Here is a 21,748-nt window from a genome sequence, read left to right as displayed (position 1 = left end):
TTTGGAAACGGTAAAGACCCACCATGAAATAGGTTAAATTCTTTAACTTGAAGATTTTTTTTTTTCTTTCTAAGTGCTGCTGGATAAGAAAACCCGTGGTTAAGGCTGTAAATCAGTAAAATAATAAATGAACATTAGCTAAACAGCACTTCCTAGTATTTAAACATAGCATGAGCTGCTGCCTATCCACTCTACCAACTTGGAACTTTTGTTTCAGAAACAAATAGAGGAACTGGATATGGGAGCTGGGAAATATGACTAAGTAGTAGGCTTCTGTTTAATTACTTAACATATGAAATGTATGCCAAAGCACATGCTTGAAATTGTTGGAGATGTTTGGCGCTAAGCAGCTCAGAACCACACTGCCCAGTGATTCCAATTAACTTAGAAGAAACTGGGCCCAGGCAGCATTCTTAAAAGCACAGTTCATTAACCCTTATCATCCATCCATCCATCCATCCATCCATCCATCCATCCATCCATCCATCCATCCACTTTAAATCTGGTTTTGTCCTTTATGTCTTTGTTCCTTGAACATGTGGGACTTCAGATAAGTCTAGAGCTTGGAACCTCATGCCTGGCTTTTTAAGTCTTTTCATAATTGCTCAGATATTAAGTCACTGAAAAAGCAACCCCAAAACCTGAAAAGCTATAGATGACACAGCAAATTGTGGCAAAAGCACAACTTATACTTTGATTTTAGCTTTAGATTTTCCATTTAGAGGGGACCTTAAGAAGGTCTATAAGATTTTTAAGTTTGGTTTTTAATATTTTTTCCACAAGAAGATTAGCAATCTATCTAAAGATAAAGCCCTTCCAAAACCACTGTTTCTTCTGGATCTTGGATATGAACGGAAAGAAAATCCAACATGAGATTCAAATGAAAACTTAAGAGCCTGTAATAGCACAAAATCACTTCTGAACAAGTACTAAAATTTCTGAAGCCTTACATGATCAAAAACATGAAGCACCCAAACAATCCCTTCTGTATTTAGTTGGAAAGCACAGCAAAGAAATGTAACAAATTTAGTTTTCACTTGCTTCTTTGGTACATCTTTTCACAATTAAGACAAATAAAGATATAACTGCTACATCAGCGTTAGGAACTACTAATATTTTGCACAGTTTTTGGAAGACTATTTTTCTTTTGGCCACCTTTGCTTTTTGTTTCTTATATCTGAAGTTGCATACTAAAGATAAGACATACATATCAAGACATCTAGATTCATTATCTTCTGCCAAGACCATAAACTTGTGATCAAAAACGTGTATCCCAACAAGCCTTGTTATGGGCAATTTTTGAAGTCTGCTGCCATATCAGTCATGATTTTTTTACTTCCAAAATGAAATATAATCTTGTAAACTGATTGAAAATATTACAAATACATAATTTTAATTATATTGCCACAGATGGTACAGTTTTCAGAAGTGTCAGGAAAATTACAGGGAAAGTAAGTCTTCAAGAGAGGGAAAGTAGCCTTTAAGACAAGAAATTTTACAAATTTCTGTTTTAAGAAGTTATACTTGGCAACATTTCCCAATAAAAGCTATTGATTTTTCTGTCAAAAAAATCATCAAATCTGAAATTTTTCAGAAGGAAATAATTATACAGTACTTCAAGCTTTTATTAGCTCTGAAGAGCACACTTTGTTTCCATAATATGTCCACATAACTTAATAGTGCAAAATACATTGCCCCATGATCTTTTCTTTAAAATTGCTTTTACTACTATCTATAAAACATCCACTAAATCCAACACAGTCAAGGTGATGTTAATCAGCTTACAGTCACAAAATATTCCAGTAATAAGACCAAACTCAACACTAAAGGACTGAGAATAAAATGGATTCTCAAGTAACATAATGCTCAGCAGGGATACAAACTGCAGAGAGCTCTCTTATAGGTATTACTAGGTAAGAAATGACCACATTGCAAATATCTGTGTCCACTGCTATCTGACACCATGCTTTTCTGATAGTATTGTTTCATAAAGTTTCCTTTCTTTTTTCATTTTTTTCAATTATTTTTCACAACGGAATGCCTAAAATAACATGACTATTTGGGAGCCCCCTTACTTTCCTTTTGCAAGCCCCAGCTCTGTTTTTTACAAGGAGAAGAGTGGGTTAATATCCTTCATCAAGCTGAGTCAGGACAATCATGCCTATCTGAAAGAGCCATCCAAAAAAAATATCATAGGGCAATTATCTAAGGCAATTACCATAGCTAAGACAATGAAAAGCAAAATCTATCAGACACCTGATTATGATCAAAAAAATTCTGTGAAAAAGAGAAGGGACATAGAGACACAAGGGCATACTGACAACAAATCAAAGTGAACTGCAAACACTCAGTGAATTTCAAAAAATAAAGTGGTCAGTCGTTCTGCTCCGCCACTGACAATGGCACCACTAAGATGACGTTTTGAGTTGGGAACTTTGCGTCCCCTCAACTGACCACTTAATAAGTTTACTTTTGAAATTTTACCTTGACTAACTGTTAACAAGCACTATTTTTCTCTGAAGGGTTAAACCCTCTGTGAGACATGGAGTTAAGTCAAAAGGCTGTGGTTTTCAGGCCAGATTCTGGGTTGTGAAAGACACTGAGGTTTCCTGGTATGTAGATGTTGGGATCCAGGTTTGAGAGTTTCCCCAGAAAGTTATGTGAGATGTGAAATTGAGGCAAATAAATCACTGTCAGCACTGATAGAAGACTAGTACCCTCATTCTTGTGTCACAGAGGGTCCTGAAGAAAAAAGAGATGCTTCATGGGAATATCACTGGTATGTTATACAGGAAGAAATCATCTCTGGTTCTTCTGACTCCCTGTTTAGTGCTTTAGCTACTGGACCATGTTATTAAATGGAAGATAAAACCACTCTGAAGCCTTTCAAAATGATGCATGACAGAGTATATCACTTTCTTGTATTACAATATTTAAGTAGAGCATATAATCTGCATTGTCTCACTTCTGATATTACAGAGTTTTATCCAATAAAACTTGTTCCTGTCAGTTACTACACTTTCCTATATTTTTTAACACTCTTATGCATGCATGTGCCTCTGACAGAAGCTAGAAAGGATTAAGTCATATCACAAATTTTGTTTTCAGATTCCAGATTTACATATAGAAATAGGTACCTGATTGATAGATATAAGCATAAATGTCCACGTGTACACACAAGCAGACACATATAAATAAAACTGAGAAACTAAGCAATTACTTGTATGACTTCAAAGTTTAGACTAACTTTTTTTAGATCTCATTAATTTCCAAATAACACTTAAAAAAATTCTTCTTTTTGCTGCATGATCCGTGCCTTTTTTAAAAAAGAGCTGTCACAGTTTGAAGAAGAGAATTAACAAAAATTCTAAAAAAAAAAATTACAGTTGGTTAGGGTTGATTTTTGTATCAGCAGAAAAGAAAGGATAAATTTATTTTTGTGTATGAGTGAGGTCCTAGGGCAATTCATAACTCCCAGTCACACTCTAAGCTCCAAGGGAAACACAGTAACAGCAACAAAACAAAGCAGTTTGGAAATATCTTGCTGGTTTTTACCATTTTCACCAAATTTGATGCCTGGTATCAATTTCCATTTTTGCTTCGAATCCCTTTGAAACAATTTTGTCAATTACATTTGAAAGGAATACAGAAAATGAGACAGCTGAGGTGAACAAAAAATGAGTTCTAAGAAGGTAAATACTGCACCTTTATCTAGTGAATGTTGCATCAACTAAGGTAGTTAAGAATTCAGAACTGAGCTGCATATAAATGTTTTACAAGAAATATTGTTTAAAATTATTTCAATTAACTGTGTGCACACACAATTGTTAGCCTTTATAATCAACTTATTATTTTGCATGCCTGATAATGTCTTGCTGAACTGCATCCAAGATGTTTTCCAATTCTAATTGATGTTATAGTATTATAATGTTGGTTTTGGGTAGAGAAACACTGTTATTAAAAAATGGTCTTCTGCAAATTTTAGGAAGTTCAAAACCTCTCTATTGTCTCAATACTACATGAGGAACTCTAATCAAAACTAGGTTGCTAAAGAAAATCATCAAATATGAGTTAGTACTTGAATTTCTTTCCCCAATTCATTTCTAATTTTCTATATCATTGCAAGATCATAAGGAATAGATTCAAAACACAGTTCAAGGGTATCCACATTAACATATCAATCACAGTAAGAAACCATTTTTCCTTCTAAAATGAGTTGCAATAGCAATAAAAATTGAAATATTGAGTGAAATAGCACATCAGAAATGTTATTAAAGATATCAAAGCAGTGAAATGAAACAGAAATAGTTATGATAAAGATGTTTTATTCCAGGGAAAACATGTGTTTACTATACAACTATTTAAAAACTTGAAAAGTAAAAGCTTTGCTGAGTAGCCTACTGTACTACGTACTATGTACTTGCAAGCATATTTGCTCTGGCAAGCACATGTAATATTTTCAGCTGTTACAGTGAGTCTTCAATGAACCCACTTACCTTTAAAAGCTGATATTTTATAGTTATGTTGGATAGCAGCCACCATGTCCTTCCAGAAGTCATATTTTTTCTGACCATTATGCTGTAAGCGTGAAAAGGAACCCAGTCATTATATCAAGTATCAGCTATTACAAGCTTTGAAACAGTGACAGAAATGCCATGAATTAACAAAATTATATGAAGTAAGACAGTCTTAAGACAGTAGGATTCAGGACATCAGGATTCAGTAGTCCCCAGATTAACATTGTGTAACTGCAGGCAAGTTATGTCCCTCTTAGAGGGTTACCATGGGAGGAGGGAGGGAAAACGAGAAATGCTTAATATTTGTGAGGAGCTCTAAAACATTACAGCAAAAAGGGGCATCAGATAGAACAGGAACTTACAGCATGAGCATCCCATCCCACTGACATTTGGGAAAAAGAAGTGCCCAGGGCTGCAGATACTGAACTAATTAATTAGCATGTTGACATTATCCACAGCGTGGCATTTGTATCACCTTCCACCTTAAGAATGACAAATCCCTTCACTATAATTTAGCAGTAGTGCCCTTCTGCCAAGAACTCTACCCCAAACATGGTATAAAACACTCATCCAGAAGCCTGGCTGAGCAGCAGTTCATGGCACTGTGCTCTCAAGACTGCCAAACGCCAGCTCTGGCAGAAAGACAGGAGAAGGTGATCCACGATTGTGAACAGTCTTTGGCCATTTCTAGAAAGCTTCCCAGGCATAGCAGAGCTGCAGTTGACCTCAGCTTCCCCTTCAGCCTCTCACATGGGAGAGGAAAACCTCAACCAGCTGAGCCCCACAACACTCTCAAACACCACAAACTTTAGTAGTGATGAATGAAACAGATGCAATTACACAGCTAGCCAGTATTACAAAGTACAGGATTAGCTACAGAGCCCATAAGAGGTGCTCAGTTGCAGAGTAATTTGGCAGCAGTAAAGCAGGTGGTATAGTCTTTATGTGTCATGGAATGTATTTCTGTAATGCTGCTACAGGCCTTCTGCATTAGGATAAATTTCAAGGCAAGTGTTAGCAGTTTCAGGGCACTGCTGCCCTCTGTGCATTGATACCTGCACTAATACCTGAATAATGAGCCATTTTGTAAGCGTAAAGCATTTTGCAGCGAGGAAAACATTCAGAAACTGGAAAAAACCTCCAAGCCCAAACATTGTCAAACAAAAACCAAAAACATGTAGCTTTTATATACTGAAGTAAACTGCTATTTCAGGCCAAACCTGCCATGGAGGCTTCCAGAGAACAGTCTGCCTTTACTTTCACAATCGGCAAGTCACACAAACAAGGTCTTTTGTGTATAACTGACAAGCACAGTTTGCTTATCATCCATCAGCTCTACAGGTTAAGAGCAGGAAAGATATGGTGCTGTGGCTTTCAGAATATTTTTTTAATCCATTCCTATAGCAAACTACCACAGAAATACATAAAAGAGCTAATAAAGACAAAAGGTTTCATATGTCAGCTTCAGCTAGCCAAGGATGCTAAACCAAGGGTGATTATTCAAAGCTACGTACAGGAGATACTGGGGACCATCTGTCTAGAGGCAATGCAAGTAGCCTAAGCTAGCACTCTTTTCAAGACAGACAGATTCAACTGTCTTCTCCCCTCACACTCCATGTGGCTGACTTAGTCCTTAGGGTTCTGGGTTTTTTTGCTTGTTTCTCTTAAAAAAAAAAAAAGTAAAAAAAAAAGTACTGAACAAAGTTACTCAGAGTACTGTTTTGAGGACAGATGCATAGTAGTTTAAAACTGGGTACGCTTCCTTCGAAACATTTGAACTCAGAGGAGACTAAAATAACTTAAACTAATTTCTTGCATATCTTCAGCCATTGCATACAAGATGTAAAGGAAAACTGACCAAAAAGAGGAGAGAATTCCAAAAAGAGGAGAGAAAAGCAGAGAGAAATCATGGCCATCCAGCCCACCATGATTTTGGTGTGATTACAAAATATGATTTTATTAGCTGAACCATCAAGAGAAAGCAATGTTTGGTTTAGCTCATCAGAGTGAAGATCAGAAACTCCCATGCTTTGTCTGAAAACACATAAGAGTTCTGGCTCTAGACACAGCAAAAACAGATACATTTTTAACAGTGCAGGGTAGTCCAGCATCCAACTCATGTCTAAACCCATTTTGAATCCAAACTTAGTAATTCTCACATCTGCTTCCAGTAGAAAGCTTTCTTGAACCTAGAATGTTGTCTGGAAACAGTAAGAAAATAGCACGTTGTAAACAGGCTCACAGAACAGGACACAGAAGGATCTACTTTCTTTTAGAAATGTGGAAGAAGAAAATGTGATGGTTTCTAATCCTTAGGATGCTGCATTTTGCAGGCATGAGTTCCGGGCTGGAGATGCTGACCACCTCCTGCCTTGCACCTTTCTCAAGTGGCTGCTGCTAACCTTGCAGGGAATTACTGTAGCCCTCCTGTTGAAACAGGGCTGACAGCCAGTAAAATACTTGAGGACTGCTAGGAGATAAAGAGGGTGCATGACCCACTTCTCGTGGCTCTCCAGAGGAACAGCACAGTTTTAATTCCCTCTGGCTGAAGATGGCACCAATCCCGGGTCAGTGCTCCAGCCCGCGATCTAGTAACTGGATGTGAAAGCTTATTACACACATGCTATGAAGTGCTTTCTCTCTTAACAAGCAGGTGATTTCTGCTGAGTTTAAATTAAATATAAATATAATACAGGTGTCACAACCGCAACAGGTTTCTTCTAAGCTGTGAACAGCTTAGGGGAAGGAGATTAATCAGGCAGAAAATTAAGAGTCTTACCGAGCACTTGTCCTCCATGCTTCCCTGATAAGCTAGTTATAGCTAACTCTTCATGCAGCACATGGATTTAGGCAGCAATCTACTCAGCATGCTATTTTGGAGTGAAGGCTAAAGCAGCAAGCCACCTAACATCCAAAGAGACCCCAGATACTCATCTCACAGACTCGGACTTTCACTCCACAGACAAGGTTAAGTATTGACAATCTTCAGGCCTTCAGTGCTTTGGTACCTCTCACCAGAAGAGTACCTCAGTACTCTTTCGACACCAACAAAAGCAACTCTACGAGAAGAGCCCTCTCCTACCTCCACCTGCATGCAAGTTAAACATTCAAACCTTCTTTTACACAACAAAACAATTATTACCAAATGTCAAAGGTAGAATTTAGGACATTCTATACATCTAAAAATCTTCAAGCAATTGTACTTTCCACCTTAAGAATTTAATTTACTGTTTAGCAGAGGAAAAAACATTTAAAAGATACTATGCCAGGGGTGTATTTATATCTTTGTACATAGATCAATACATTTAGGACAAAAACAAGCTTAAAAAAGGATTAAATGAAGCTTCATTCACTCTTTAACAACTTGCAAATTAGCAAATTGTGTAATTCAAAGAAATACTGTATTTATTTAAAGTACAATCAAGCATAATTAAAGGAGACTTTAAGAACTACATTGTGCATGCTACAGGGTAAAATTGAGGAAACAGCACATTTCCATTAGTATCCTTGTTATTTGTGCCCTCTGGTGGAAGTACTTCTACTTTGAACATGCCATGTAGCTCACAATTATCTTCATAGACAACTTTAATACAATAAGTCCAACATGGAATAGTCCAAATGAGAAAAAGACCTTGATGCTGTTCAATACCAAATTTTTATGCATTTAATAATGCATGCAAGAGATGTGGTGGTAGAAGAAAAAGATAATGCAACACATGATTTTCACATAATCCAGTTCTTACCTGATCTAAGCTGTCCACAACCCTTGCACACAAGAGAGCTCCTGGCAGGTCAAAATAATTATCATACAAATAATATTTAGCTGGAAAAAATAATTTAAAAAATATAGTTTAAACATCTCTTTACTGTATGCTTTAATCACAAATAAAAATTACATTGAAATAATAATATAAGCTCCTATTTGGATTTTACTGGTAATAAGCATTATCTGTTTCCCAATCATTGCTAACAGAGTCTAACTTCTGATTGACATAACTGGCAACTAAAAGTTGTTTACCTATATGAAGGCAGTGAGATTTTGACAAGACATTTTAAGATTCCAAAAGCCCAGGTAAAAGTAAAGAGGGAGAACCATGAGTTTTAATTCAGGATAGTATCTTTCAACTCTTCCAAAATATCTATTTCCCTAGCAATGGAAACACAAGTAAAGTGTTTAAGAAGTTCAGAGACATTTGGACAGGTCTGGCACAGTCATGTGCTTTGCACACGCATGTTGCAGTTCCCCTCAGCCCAAGGGGAAGCATGCTAACATTATTATATCAGTCCCCAAAACAGAACTGTATTAGGAGAGTGCAAATGTCCCCCCAGACTATGGTCATGCTCAACAATTCTCTTCAAGGAGTGAAATTAATTAACCAGTGATTTTTTTTTTTCTTTTTTCATGATCTTCATTCACAACAGAGACCAAGTGCATGTTTCAGTGAAAAAGAAAAACACGTTTCCTATATGACCAAAGGAAACCTCTCTCTTCCTCCATTTTGCAAAAGATTACCTGCAGTTTAGAATAAACATTGCATTTGCAGACAGCAAAATCTCAAGGAAAGTATCTCCATTTCGTAACAAAATGCACCTTAAGTGAGCACTTCCTGTGTGTTACTCTCAACTGCCAAGATCAAAGTAAAACGGAGAGGAAACTCAGAGTAAGAATGCAAACCTAGCCACAGCTCCTTCAAAGTGACTCCTGTCTTAAACACAGGAACTTATAATGCAAGGGGAGAAGTTTTGTTTCTAGACCTGCTTTGCTCTTTGCACCTGTGTCTAGACCTCCTGTTACTACAGGCCTGGTGGCAATAAGTCAACAATTAAGAAAAATTTAAGATTTGTCCTAAAAGAGATAGGATATCAGTCAGCAGGTATTGAGCAATTGTATTGTGCATCATTTGTTCCTCTTGTGTTCTGAGGCTCTGTTTCCTTATCATTACAATAATTATTAGTAGTATTTTTAGTATATTTATTATTATAAGATCTCATTTCAATTATAAATTGTTCTCAACCCATGAGATTTACCATTCTGTCTGATTCTCCTGCCAACTGGGCCTGGCCAGGGCAGGAGTGAATGAGAAGCTGTATGGTCCTCAGTTGCTAGCTCAGGTTAAATCGTGATACTAGTTGTATCAGTCTACTTCATCAAGAGACAGTGTGACCACCACTATAACCAAAACATGCCTATCATGTCAGATCATTTGTCTTACCATAAAATAAATGCCACAAAATAAATTTAAGGTGAATTCTAGTACTAGAAGTTAAAAACACATAAAAACCAAGTCTTCCCCAATACATTTACCTGTTCTAATAATTCCCAGCTAAAGTATTTTTATAAGTCTGTGTTAAGAACTAACAGTATGAGGTACTGAAGGGACCAGAGCAGTTTTAAAGAAGAGGACATGCTAAAGTATAGCTACCTGTGCGTGAAACCATTCCACTGACTGTATTAAAATGCTTCCACTCCTTCCTTCCATAGATCTCCAGGATCTCTTCGAATGTCATACTCTTTGTACCATGGCTTGCCCTGTTTGATGCATTAAGTTGTTTATAAAACAAAACAAAACAGAAAGGAGTTGAAAACATCCAAACAACTACTTGTGCAAAGTAACACACTGAAATTGGATTACAGTGCATACAAGCTGATCAAAACTGACTCTCTTTATAGCTTAGAAGTTTCCCAGGACCTACTAAGCTTTTATCATATACATTCCAGTTCTCGATAAAGGCCTTACAACACAAAGGTTTGGTTGGCTGGGGGCACAGCTACTGTGCCTCACCTGCTAACACAATCACTCTGTATTGCTCGAATGTTTTCAATTGTGTGAGGACACTCGCTATACTTGAGCTATCAATATACACTGCACAATAAAGCACAGTGCAGAAAGCCTATACATCGTTCTGACGCCTGGTAACATTCACAGAATGCAGGGAAACTATGGAAAAGTGCTAGCTTGGGCCCTGCAAGCAGCTTTTTAATACATAACTACACACAAGCCTTTTTAGGTACTACAAATTAACTGCTCAGACCATCAGATTGGGTCCCATTTTGAAGCAAATGCAAGCAATGCCAGGAGAGGTAACCCTGTACCATTCTTCCCTTTAATGAGGTATATCCTATAATCTTGAATTCTGCATTAAATAGTCCAAAATTCATGCTATTAAATTAATTTTGGGACACAAAATAATGACTCAAAAACATTTATTTCTTCTTTTAATGAGATGTGACTTTCTTTAGCATCCTCAAACTCCTTCCACATGCTCTCAGGAAAAAAAAAAAAGTATAGTCTGTCTTGCATTCTGAATTACACAGATTTTTATTCTGGAACAAAATTAGGGAGATATGGGCCTATGATTGATATACTTTAAGTACATTTACTTGTCAGATTTTTATTTAAAATAGCAGTCTCCTATATCTTAAAAAAAAAAAAAAAGAAAAAGAAAAAAGGAGGGAATAAAGAACTAAGGATTTACTGAAATTGATGACTGCAAAACAACTTTTAAGTGGAAAGCCCCCCAGAATTCCAAAAGTGAATGTATCAGTTTCTGTGGTTAATTTATCTCAGGGTATTTAAATGATATATTGTACACTTGCAGAATTTTGAATGTCTATGGCACAAAGACAATAGTCATTCCAACCATTAGTATTAGTCATTAATACTAATTAACTGCCTCACAAGCCAGGTTACCCTCAATCTGAAGAAAAACCTTACCCTGAATTTTAGCAGAACTGGACAAAGGGTACATTGATAGCCACCAAAAAAATGAATTCACTTTCAAGCTCAATGTGTCCTCAGAGTCTCAGATTTTATTAAAAATGAGATATTATTTACTACCAGATAACATCAAAACATTACCAAAAGATTCCATATGTAACATTAAGAGAAAATGAGCACCACATTACCAAAGAGTATTTAAACTTTTACATCTAATAAATGAATACATGATGAAATAAGTGTTTTAAATATTTATAAAATTGAGAGATGACAGTTAGGAAGGGGGATAAAATGTTAGTATATTTAACAATACAACTTATATTTAACCATATAGATTTATGGTCAATATTACCTTAAAACTGTTCCATCTTCTGCAAGTTTCAGGAAGTTTCCTTCTTCAATGTCCAACACCAAGCCTTTGCAACTAAGAATAAATTAATTTTAAGGAAGAAACAAAAAAAAAATTATGCTTTTAGAATGCTGTCTTCTTATCTATCAGTGATATGCAGTTACAGAAGCTATGGTGCTTCTGTAGCCATGATGCTAGAGAAAACTAAACAAGTCACAACCCTTCAAATACTTCCATGTTTGAACAATTCTCTCTAAGTGCATATTATTACAATGAGGATTGGATTTTCCTTACATAGCAAAATCCCACTAAATAAACCCAGTTCCATGTCCAGTAAATTTAGGAACTCTTATATAGATTGGTTGGAGGTTTAAGGTCCAAACATATAAAACTAAGAAATGTTTAAGTCAATTCTATTAAAGACTTTTTTTCTATTTTTCTTTTTTTTTTGTGGCAACTCCTCTAGTTATTACTTGGCTGATTGCACCAGTTATTACAGAAAAGAGGGGGAGAACATCAGTCTAAATGAGGCAACTCAATAAGCTAAGAACACATGAAGCAGAAGCACTGCTACATTAGCCAGCACAAACAAGGGGAAGAGTTGACAATGTTGGAGATACTTGGCAAGAGTTTCTAATCCTCCCTAATAAATCCTTGTCTTCCAGATAATTGAATTGCCATTTGCTTAGGTTCTTTGAAAAATTAATTCAGAGTTCAGTGGTTAAAATACAAATGAATAAATGAGTCTGAGGAAGTAATGACACCTTCATCCTCTGTGAGGCACCCAAAGGAAAGAATACATGCCATGAAGGCAGCAAGCAGATGCCAACCCTTCATGAATGACTCCTGGGCAATTAGCAATAACAAACTTGTTACCAGCACTGTGGACTTGCAGGTCTATGTTAATGAACTTCCTGCTTCAATAAGAGACCAAACCCAAGATAGCTAGAGCTGAACAATGGATTTCTTGCATCATAGGACTCAAATTATGATAGATACATTGCTTGTCTCATGGAAGTTGAAATCAATCTTGTTGGAAACAGACCAGTCAAATATTGAATTGTAAAAAACATTACACAAGAATGCATACATTATTTTAAAAAAAAACTGTATGTGTCTATATCTAATGATTATTTAGCCTTCAAGTCTTCACCCCCATGGCCTAGATAATAACCTTATAAAGTTAAAAGATCAAGATTCAAATTAAGTTCCTGCTCAGAAACCACTGAGTTCAGAGCAGGAACTTGGGTTTCAGTCCTTTTCATCAAGGCCTGATGTGCCACCCAAGGGCTACCTTCTGGCACGTCACCTTTCCTTGGTTTCTCAGAAGGCTGTTGTGATTAATCTGCCTTACACAAACAAAACAACATCTGTTGAGATAAAAATTACTAAAATCTAATGGTTACTGTTGAATAGGATGTAGAAGATAGAGTGAGACTAAAAGGCTTGTGTACAGACAGCTGGAAGCACAAAGCAAGCATGGATGCTCAGTTCTCTCTTTAAAATACCATTACAACTATCTCATGATAAATACTTTTTAGGACAACTACTTAAAGCCGTAATTTTGGATTTATCCATTGGGCTTGACAATCATAACATCAATTGCCTAAGAAATTAGGCTGTTTTCTGAGCTTTGTAAAAGTTACAGTATAAAGCAGTGACGTTATTTTCAATGTACTCACCAGAAGTCTAAGCTGTCTGGAGCTAGAGTCAGCAAGTCTTCATCATATCCCTTCTCTGTTACCAGGTACTGGGCAAAGCTATCATATATTAGCTACAAATGAAAAAATACATGCATTCATTATATCGATTAAGTGAGATCAGAGACACTGCTTCCTTGAAAAGTGTCAAGATGTGAGTGTTGATGCCTCCTAAGCAAAATCAAGCCATGGAGATAGGGGCCCTGTCCCACTGCCTCCACTGCGAAATAGTGCCCAAGGTTATTTCTGTCATGGCTGGAAAAGACACAAGAGTTCTGGTGCAATGAGTCCTGCACAACCCAGATTACAACATTCTGCTTTATAGTCCCTGCACTCCAGGATTGTTGGGAAATCAAGATGGTAAAGACTAATCACTATTTCCCCCTTCCCAATCCTTTTTGCTTTATTTTTAAAAATTTTTAATATCATGGTTACTAAGATTCAACAAGCAGCTTCCAAACCAGTAAACATTTATCCTTAGGGGTATTTTAAAAGTATTTGAAAGAATTTATTTTGAAGAAAAGAGACAACTACTGAACAAATGGTTATTATTTCTAAGTTCAAATGGCCTAGCATGACACTTAGCAGTTTATTAATGTACTGTGCTGGTAATGTTATACAAGAAGCTCTACGGAGATGCTGCCATGTCCTTAAAGACCATCCAAAAATAGTAATTGCTCCCTTTTTCTCGTGGTTCTTTCATTAAAGCTGTCCCTGGCCTTTTTTCTTTAATTACAACAGATGCTCTTGGAATTAGCATGAATAATGTCTGAGAAAGACAAATATGAAAGCAAATGCTGAAATAGTAAGAACTAACTACATCTTCAGCTGGGCCTATCAGCCTTTTAAAGTATTTCTTATTTCCAAGAGATAAAGAGGCATGCAATGGGCATGTGTCAGTCTGCCTCTGTCTCCTGTGAGAAGATGAAGAGTGCACCAAGTTTAGTAAAAGTTTTGGGATTTTTTTTTCCATTTTGTTCATTGGTTGCTTAGCATTTTTTAAAAACCTCTTATAGTTATCAAGTGTCTAATGTTTGCCTTCATCAGACAGAATTTGTATCAGCAAGAACATGCTTGTGTATGGCAAGAACATGGAAGGTAAGCCTAGTGTTACACAGTTTCCACCTAGATATTTAAGAGCTCATACATTTTATTGTTACTTTTGAATCCTCTTTTGCAAGCAAGATACCTCTCCACTTAAGTTCACACATAGCTATGGGAAGCAGCGCACTTTTTAAGCACAGGATGCACTGACTATTAATAAATGGGACAGCTCATAAACATGTATTTCTATACCAAATTCTGAAATTATCTTGCAATTAGCGTGGGAGTCCTGTGCAGTGCAAAATGTACTGCAAGTGAATGGAGGCAAAGAAAGGGGGAGAGTGAGACACCATGAGCATCCGCGACACAAGATAGCTCCAGAACAGAGTCCTGACATCAACAGAGAAAGACGAGTCAATGAAAGATTACCAGGGAGTTTAGAAACGAAAGTGACAAGGGCGGGAAGGCACAGCACAGGCAGCAGTTCCTCTTTGAAAGAGACCACAGGGCTAAGTCAGAAGCGCCGCATCCCTCTAAACTCGGCGTTTTATTGTAAGCACCAGAAAGTTCTCAAAGGTCTCCTGTCCAAAGTGCTGCGGATTCCTCACTCTGCAGCATCCCTGGACTGAGCGGGCGGGCTCTACCTTTTCCTCAGAGCCGCTACGGCCAGGAAAGAAGAACCATTTTCAAGGAAGGAGAAATGGCTGTCCCCTCCGCTCGGGCAGAGAGGCCTGCTGAGGAAGCGCCCGGTGAGGGATGCACTTATTATGTTTCTCTTATCTCCCGTGGATGTCTGCCGGCCCCGGGATCTCTGTCCCCGCCGGAGAGGTCCCGGCCCCGCTCCCCGGCGCTTTGCCTTCGGTGGGGCATGCGGCGGGAGCGGGGCGGAGCGGGGCCCCTCCCGGGGCTCCCCTCGGCCGCGCCGCCCGCACTCACCCGTGCGCTCTGCGGGAGGTGGTACCGGCAGAGCGTGTGGTCCAGGTCGAAGCCCACCACGTCGCACTCAGCCAGGGAAAAGTGCTGCTGCATCGCCGAGCCGCCGCCGCCGCAGGCGGGCGGAGGAGGAGGAGGAGGAGAAAGAGGCGGGAGGAGGAAGGAGCGCGGGCGGCGCTTCCTGCGGAGCCGCGGCGGGCAGAGCGGAGCGGGGCCCGCGGGACGCCCTCGGCCCGCCCCGGCCAGCCCCGGCGGGGCCGCCCTCACCTGCGGCACAGCCCCTCGGCCAGCCCGGCGATGCAGGGGCGGGCGCAGGGAGGATGCCCGGAGGCGTGTCCAAGCGCTCGAATCCCGAAAACATGCTTCCCGCCGCTGCTTTGTGTGCTCGGGAGCAGGCGTGGGAACGGAGTGCTCCCGCTCGTCTGGCAGACCGAAGGCGCGAGTCTTCGGGGGTGTTTGCGGGGAGCTGGTGAGCAGAGGAGAACAGGAGTCAGCCTTGGACAGTCACAGGACAGCCGGTGCCACACCGCAAGGGCTCTACCGGGGACAGTTAACATATGTAGGTAGAGAAAACACTACTTACTACTTCATTATGCATCCTCAGCACGTTTGCCATGACACCAAGCTGTGTGGTGCTCGCTGGAGGGAAGGGATATCATCCTTAGGGACCTTGGCAGGCTTGAGAGGTGGGACTGTGCGAAACTCATGAAGTTCAACAACGCCAGGAGCAAGGTCCTGCACTGGTTCAGGACAATCCCAAGCACGAGGCTGGGCAGAAAATGGACAGAGAGCAGCCCTGAGGAGGAGGACTTGGGGGTATTGGTGGATGAGAAGTTCAATGTGCACTTTCAGCCCAGAAAGCCAATTGTGTCTGCGGATCCATCAAAAGAAATGTGGGCAGCAGGGCAAGAGGGGGGATTCTGCCCATCTACTCCACTCCTGCTCTGGCCAGCTCTGGGGCCCCCAACATAATAAAGATGTGCACCTGCTGGAGTGAGTCCTGAGGAGGGTCATGAAGATAATCAGGGGACTGAAGCACCTCTCTTATGAAGGCAGGCTGATAAAGCTGGGGTTGTTCAGCCTGGAGAAGGCTTCAGAGAGACCTTACAGCAGCATTCCAATACCTAAAGAACTTACAGGAATGCTGGAGAAGGATTTTCTACAAAGGCATGTAGTGCTGGGATAAGGGCTTTAAACTGAGGGTAGGTTTGGATTAGATGTAAGGAAGGAATTCTTTCCTTTGAGGGTGTGAGGCTCTGGAGCAGGTTGCACAAAGAAGTTGTGGATGCCCGATTCCATAAATAGTTGAAGGTTAGGTTGGATGGGGCCGCAAGCAGCCTGGTCTAGTGGAAGGTGTCCCTGTTCATGGCAGGAGGGTTGGAATTGCATGATCTTAAAGGTCACTTCCAAGGCAAACCATTTTATGATTCTATGTATCAAAGTCCCTGCAGGGTACACTGTATACAGTAAACCACACTATGCTGTGCATTTGGCTGTGGAAAAAGCAAAAATCCATAGGTAATTCCATACCTACATTTTAGTTTACTGACAGTTTGGGTAATTAAAAACAACCAAAAAACCCCCATTAAGAACAGTAGAGTCCAGTACAGACAGTATGTGTCCAGAATAGATAAAATAAGCTTTTGATAGGTATCTGCTGAATAAATAATGCTGTAGTGCAATTAGAAAGAAAGTGCTGTCTGAAAGAAAATATTGTATTTGGAGAAAAGCATACAGATGCGAGTTGCATTAAGGTAGTCTTGTTCTCAGTGGTTGAACTTGAATATAGCTAAGGCTGGAATCAGGATTCTGAAACAACGGCTTGACAACCTTATTTGAAGGACCTCTTTATTCTTCAGTTCTTTTCTCTCAGTAGACCAATGACACCATCAAAACTGTTTTGATTCACAAAACATGAAAAATTCTAGTTCAAGATATTGTAAATAAATATATTTTATTTTTAAATTGTTGTATGGCTATAAATAGAATAGTATAAAAAAGTATTTAAATTGAGAACAATTATTAAAAAACATTTATTACAAGTAATCTTTTCCAGTGTTGTCTACCTGTGCACAGCTGTAAGTGCTGTGCTTTGTAGGTTGATAAATTGGAGCTTATAACCATAGCAGTGTGCGGAAGAAATTTTGATTATATCAAATTATGATTTGATTTTTGCAGGATGAATCAATGATACTTTGATATTAAAGAGAAAAACACTTTTGAAAATACATTCAAGTAGTAAATAGATACAATTTTCTTATATATTAAGAGATACAACATACTTATATATTAAGATTCAGTTTTCTATGTTCAGGTAGACACAGAGAAGATTTTGAGAGAAATTTAATAGCATGACCTCTCACATGCATTTAACAATTCCACAGAAAAGTTCAGTATCAGATTAGGAAAGGAACTAGACAGGTAAATATGTAGAAACTAAGAAGAAAATTCAAAAATGCTGGTAGTAGGACAGGATGAGCATGTAAGGTGTCAGAGCAAGCTAGAAAGGGATTACATAATTTTACCAAAGCCCATTGTACAGCAGCTTCTTTCAAAGGTTCTCAGAATCTCCTCCAGACATTAATATTCTTTCTAATTCTAATACTTTCTAATGTATATGTATATATATATATATGCATACCATGTATACTCACACCATACTTTATATATGTATACACACAATAAATTATGCATAAATAATGATACTTACATGTGTTTTAGACATATGTTAAAGAAATACATATATGCCTAAATACATACAAGTTAATGTGTGTGAAACCTGAGCATACAATAAAGGTACATCCAGGACCTTGCACACAACAGGGATGATAACTGTCCAGATGAAGCAGCAGCCTGGGAACTGAGAGCACAAAACAATTTACCTTCCTAAAGTTGCTCACTTCAGAGAACACAGAGAAAAATCCTCTTCCACTGAAGTTGATGGCCACAATTGTGATTGACTTCAGAAGGTCTGAAAGGTCACCCATAGTGTTTCATGCTATTCTCATAAAGTTTGTCTGCCTTTCAGATTATAGCAGTACAGCTATATTATTACAGTTTGTTTTTGTTTTGTTTTTCCTGAAAAGGATTCAGGTAGCTTCCAAAATAGTGTTTAGGTTATGGCATTTAAAAGGTATATTTTACTTGCTATGCCAGTAAAGCATTTTTCTACAAAAACTCACCAAAAAACCAACTTAACACAGTGAAATATTGAAATATCTAAATAGATACTGAAAATAATGTATTCATTGATAGAATTATAGGATGGTTTGGGTTAAAAGATCATCTAGTCTAGTCTAGACCTTTGTATCTGGTCACTGTAGTCACTGTCAACTGAATGCAATTTTGAACATCCAGATTGTGTGAATGTGACACAATTATATTGATAGCAATGACAAACTATCATAGAATTTACAATGCAGAAGTACTAATCATACTTATCTTAAACCACTTTGTGTAGGGAACAATATTCTCCTATGGAGGGATTCAGCAAGTTAAATTTCAGGTATGTGAAGCTGAATATTAAATCAGAAGTTTGACAACAAGAAATAGAGAAAACACTAATGAAGAGAATTGGTTTTCAGTTTTGGGGAAAGAGAAGATAAATGAGAAAATAACACTTTATCTTCAGTATTTGCAACACTAGCTTGGCAATAGTCTTGTCAGTCTACTTTCAGCACATATACAGCAGAGTTTATTTTTCTTTTGTCTTAAAAGTGTTTTGTCTCTCAGTTTCTTCCTTTCAGATGAATTCTTTAAATATACTGACATCCAATCTAGGACCTTTCTCAGAAAGGAGCTGCTTTTAATGAAAATCTGCAATTCTTCAATTCTTTAATAAAATTCTTTAATAAAATTCTGCAAAAACTGAAGTACCTTAATGTGTTTACAGCACTCTTTGAGCCCTGTCCTTCAGGTTTGATGGCACCATGAGGCACTCAGAGATTTCCACATAACTGAAGTTGAACTGTTGGGCTATCAAGTCCTAACTGAATTTCTTTTAGGTTGCCCCATGGTTAATTTGTGCATCACGGTAATTTCTTTTTTGTTGTAAATATGTGGTAATTGGAAAATCAGAAAAATCACAAATCCTGTCCTAGTAGGGGAAATTTCTAACTGGTCAGTCTGTAGGAGATAGAATTGCTTGTGGTGTGGCACACCTGAAGCCCAGCATCCCTCAGGCTGGGGCTGCAAGGCTGCCTGGAGGAACATTCTCCCTCCAGCCCTCAACCCCTGATGCACATACACCCATGGAGCCAGAAGGAGAGGACAGTGGCTTCTGTACACCCTCAGCACCCTAATGTTTAGCAACCTGCAGGAAGTGTGTGAAGTGAGTGATTTGATATGTCAAAGCCTTTTAGAAATACGGAAAAGGAGCATTTTGGGTTCCATCGTGCCTCATGCCTGTTTTCCATGCAGAACAGGCATCTTTAGAGCACAAGAGCGTACTAACATGCCCTGGAGAGAAAAAGGGACATAACTGAGTGTGGTAACGTATATAAAGGCACGAGAATCGTGCCAAAATCCTAGCTGTGACACAAAGTTGTAGGCCTCTAAGCAAGACAGGTAGTGCAGCTCTTCGCTTTCTTTGTCCTTAAGGGGGCAGCAGTACAATACATTGGAGCATCCCTCTGAGTTAGCTGTCAACTTATCTATCTGCGCCTTAGTCTATTTAGCTTTCCTTAAACTTCGTGCCTGTTGTCCTTAGGCTGTGTAAGTTGACTTTGTCCCAGCTATGCAGTTGTAGCCGTTTGTCTCTTTTTGGCAAAAAATACAGTTAGGGTTCGGTTAGCCTTAGGGTTATTATGCTTTTTAGTTAAAAAAGAAAAAAAGGGAGGCACCCTCATATTGTTACAGAAGAGTATGCAATAGTGATATGTGAAAATAAGAATTTGAACAAACATGAATCGGTTTCATTTCAGTCAAGGAACACCTTCTTACACAGAAGTACGGTCAAAACATTCTAGATTTTTCCCTGTTGGTTTTTAAAAACAAATGACAATACTTTTGGAGTAATGTTAGTCAAACTAAAAAGTCTTGGGTTTTGTTTTTTTTCAAAAATATATTTTATTTTAGCAGTCTGATAAGAGGTGAGTCTCAGGTTTACACTTGATTTAGCTTTTAGCCCATGAATTTGTTCTGTGCACAGGTATAAGAATGCCTCTCAGCCTGGCATCCTCACCCTGAAGCATCCCAAGATGCTTCAGTGGGATTCTTCGTGCATTTAAACAGGATTTTTGGGTTTTGTTCCTTGATTTTAAGCTTAGTACACTAAGAAGGAAATATTCTTTGGGAACGATCAGAGGAATAATCTCAGGATATACAGAAGTAGGGCTATGACTTATTACAAAGTGGTACTTTGGGATACATAGGTCTATCAACAGTAATTTATTTTAAGGGTCACCTTTGTCTCTGCAAGGCAGTGAAATCTGTCATGAACATATTTTATTTGAAAAGCAGTCTCTAGCACTTCCTATTTCTTTAGTAGACTTTTAAAAGTTGAACAAAATACCAAATAATCTTCACGGCATCCCTCTGTGGCACACAGGATACCTTGTTACTAGGTAGAGAAGCTTAGTGACTATACTTAAGCATTGATCAGGATTTAAGATTCAATTAAATTCCAGTGATTTCAGAAGTTATACTATTTACTGGGTTGTTTAGGAGCCTTTTTATATGGTATAAAATATGGACACATCAACTTTTTAGTGGAATTACACACATAAAATTTATAGTGTCCTACTGGGATTAGGACATCTAATTACACCTGGCACCTCAGTACTATATTCCCTACATTCTAACTCACCAGCACAGAAATGAGATTCAGGATGCCAAAGAGACAAGATTCCCAAAACTAAACCCAATAGTTCATCAAAAGGTTAAACAGACAGTAATCCACTAGGTGCTCAGAGTCTCTCAAAAGCCTTTTTACTATCCTTATCATCTCTCTCAGATCTTGTAATCTACCTCAGGCTGTTCCCACACAACATGAAAGAGGGAAATGAAAATCAATTTCTTTTGTCAGAATGATTAATAACCAAGACTGATTGCTGGACCCTTAGTGAGCACATATTTTAGAACTCTGCATAGTTGTTTAAAGGTACTTTGAAAGATTTTTCTTTTTGTCCTGGATGAATGTTACATTTAGTCAAAAGAAATTGCACTAGAAATATGGACTTCTGGGGAAGCTATGCTTCCAAAGTAGACCTTTTAGTATTTAATAGTGAGAGAACGGTGCAGTTTCTATGATCTATGGCATTGCCTTATTTTTTCCAATGTTTGTTTTTTCTTCTTTTTGTTCTTTTGGACCTACTGTTATTTTATGCTTACAATATTAAGGATAAAATCCAGAAGACTACTCAGTTCTCAGTCCTCATTTCCCATTCATTTGTGGTGTATTCATGGACAGATAGTATAAATTGCTTACGGCTTCAATATCTTCATGAGTAAACAAGGAATATGTATAATTCAGACATACTGTAGATT

At 38.3% G+C, this 21,748-nt stretch overlaps 1 protein-coding gene across 1 annotated transcript in view; it reads right to left on the bottom strand.

Annotated features, from left to right (window-relative positions):
* The window catches only part of NT5DC1 (5'-nucleotidase domain containing 1), a 125,426-nt gene extending 109,980 nt beyond the window's left edge, over positions 1–15,446 (bottom strand). Inside the window, exons 1-6 of the mRNA XM_058836272.1 lie at positions 15,266–15,446; positions 13,268–13,359; positions 11,589–11,660; positions 9,941–10,047; positions 8,261–8,340; positions 4,497–4,578 (exon numbers count right to left, since the gene is read on the bottom strand). Of these exons, the coding sequence (XP_058692255.1) occupies positions 4,497–4,578; positions 8,261–8,340; positions 9,941–10,047; positions 11,589–11,660; positions 13,268–13,359; positions 15,266–15,358 (526 nt within the window). The 5' untranslated portion in view covers positions 15,359–15,446. The remainder of the gene's footprint in view (positions 1–4,496; positions 4,579–8,260; positions 8,341–9,940; positions 10,048–11,588; positions 11,661–13,267; positions 13,360–15,265) is intronic.
* Between the last annotated feature and the right edge of the window lie 6,302 nt (positions 15,447–21,748).

The sequence above is a fragment of the Poecile atricapillus genome, chromosome 3 (assembly GCF_030490865.1).
Source record: "Poecile atricapillus isolate bPoeAtr1 chromosome 3, bPoeAtr1.hap1, whole genome shotgun sequence".
NCBI lineage: Eukaryota > Metazoa > Chordata > Aves > Passeriformes > Paridae > Poecile > Poecile atricapillus.
Note: the sequence above shows the minus strand (reverse complement) of the source record. Positions and strands in the feature narration are given on the sequence as shown.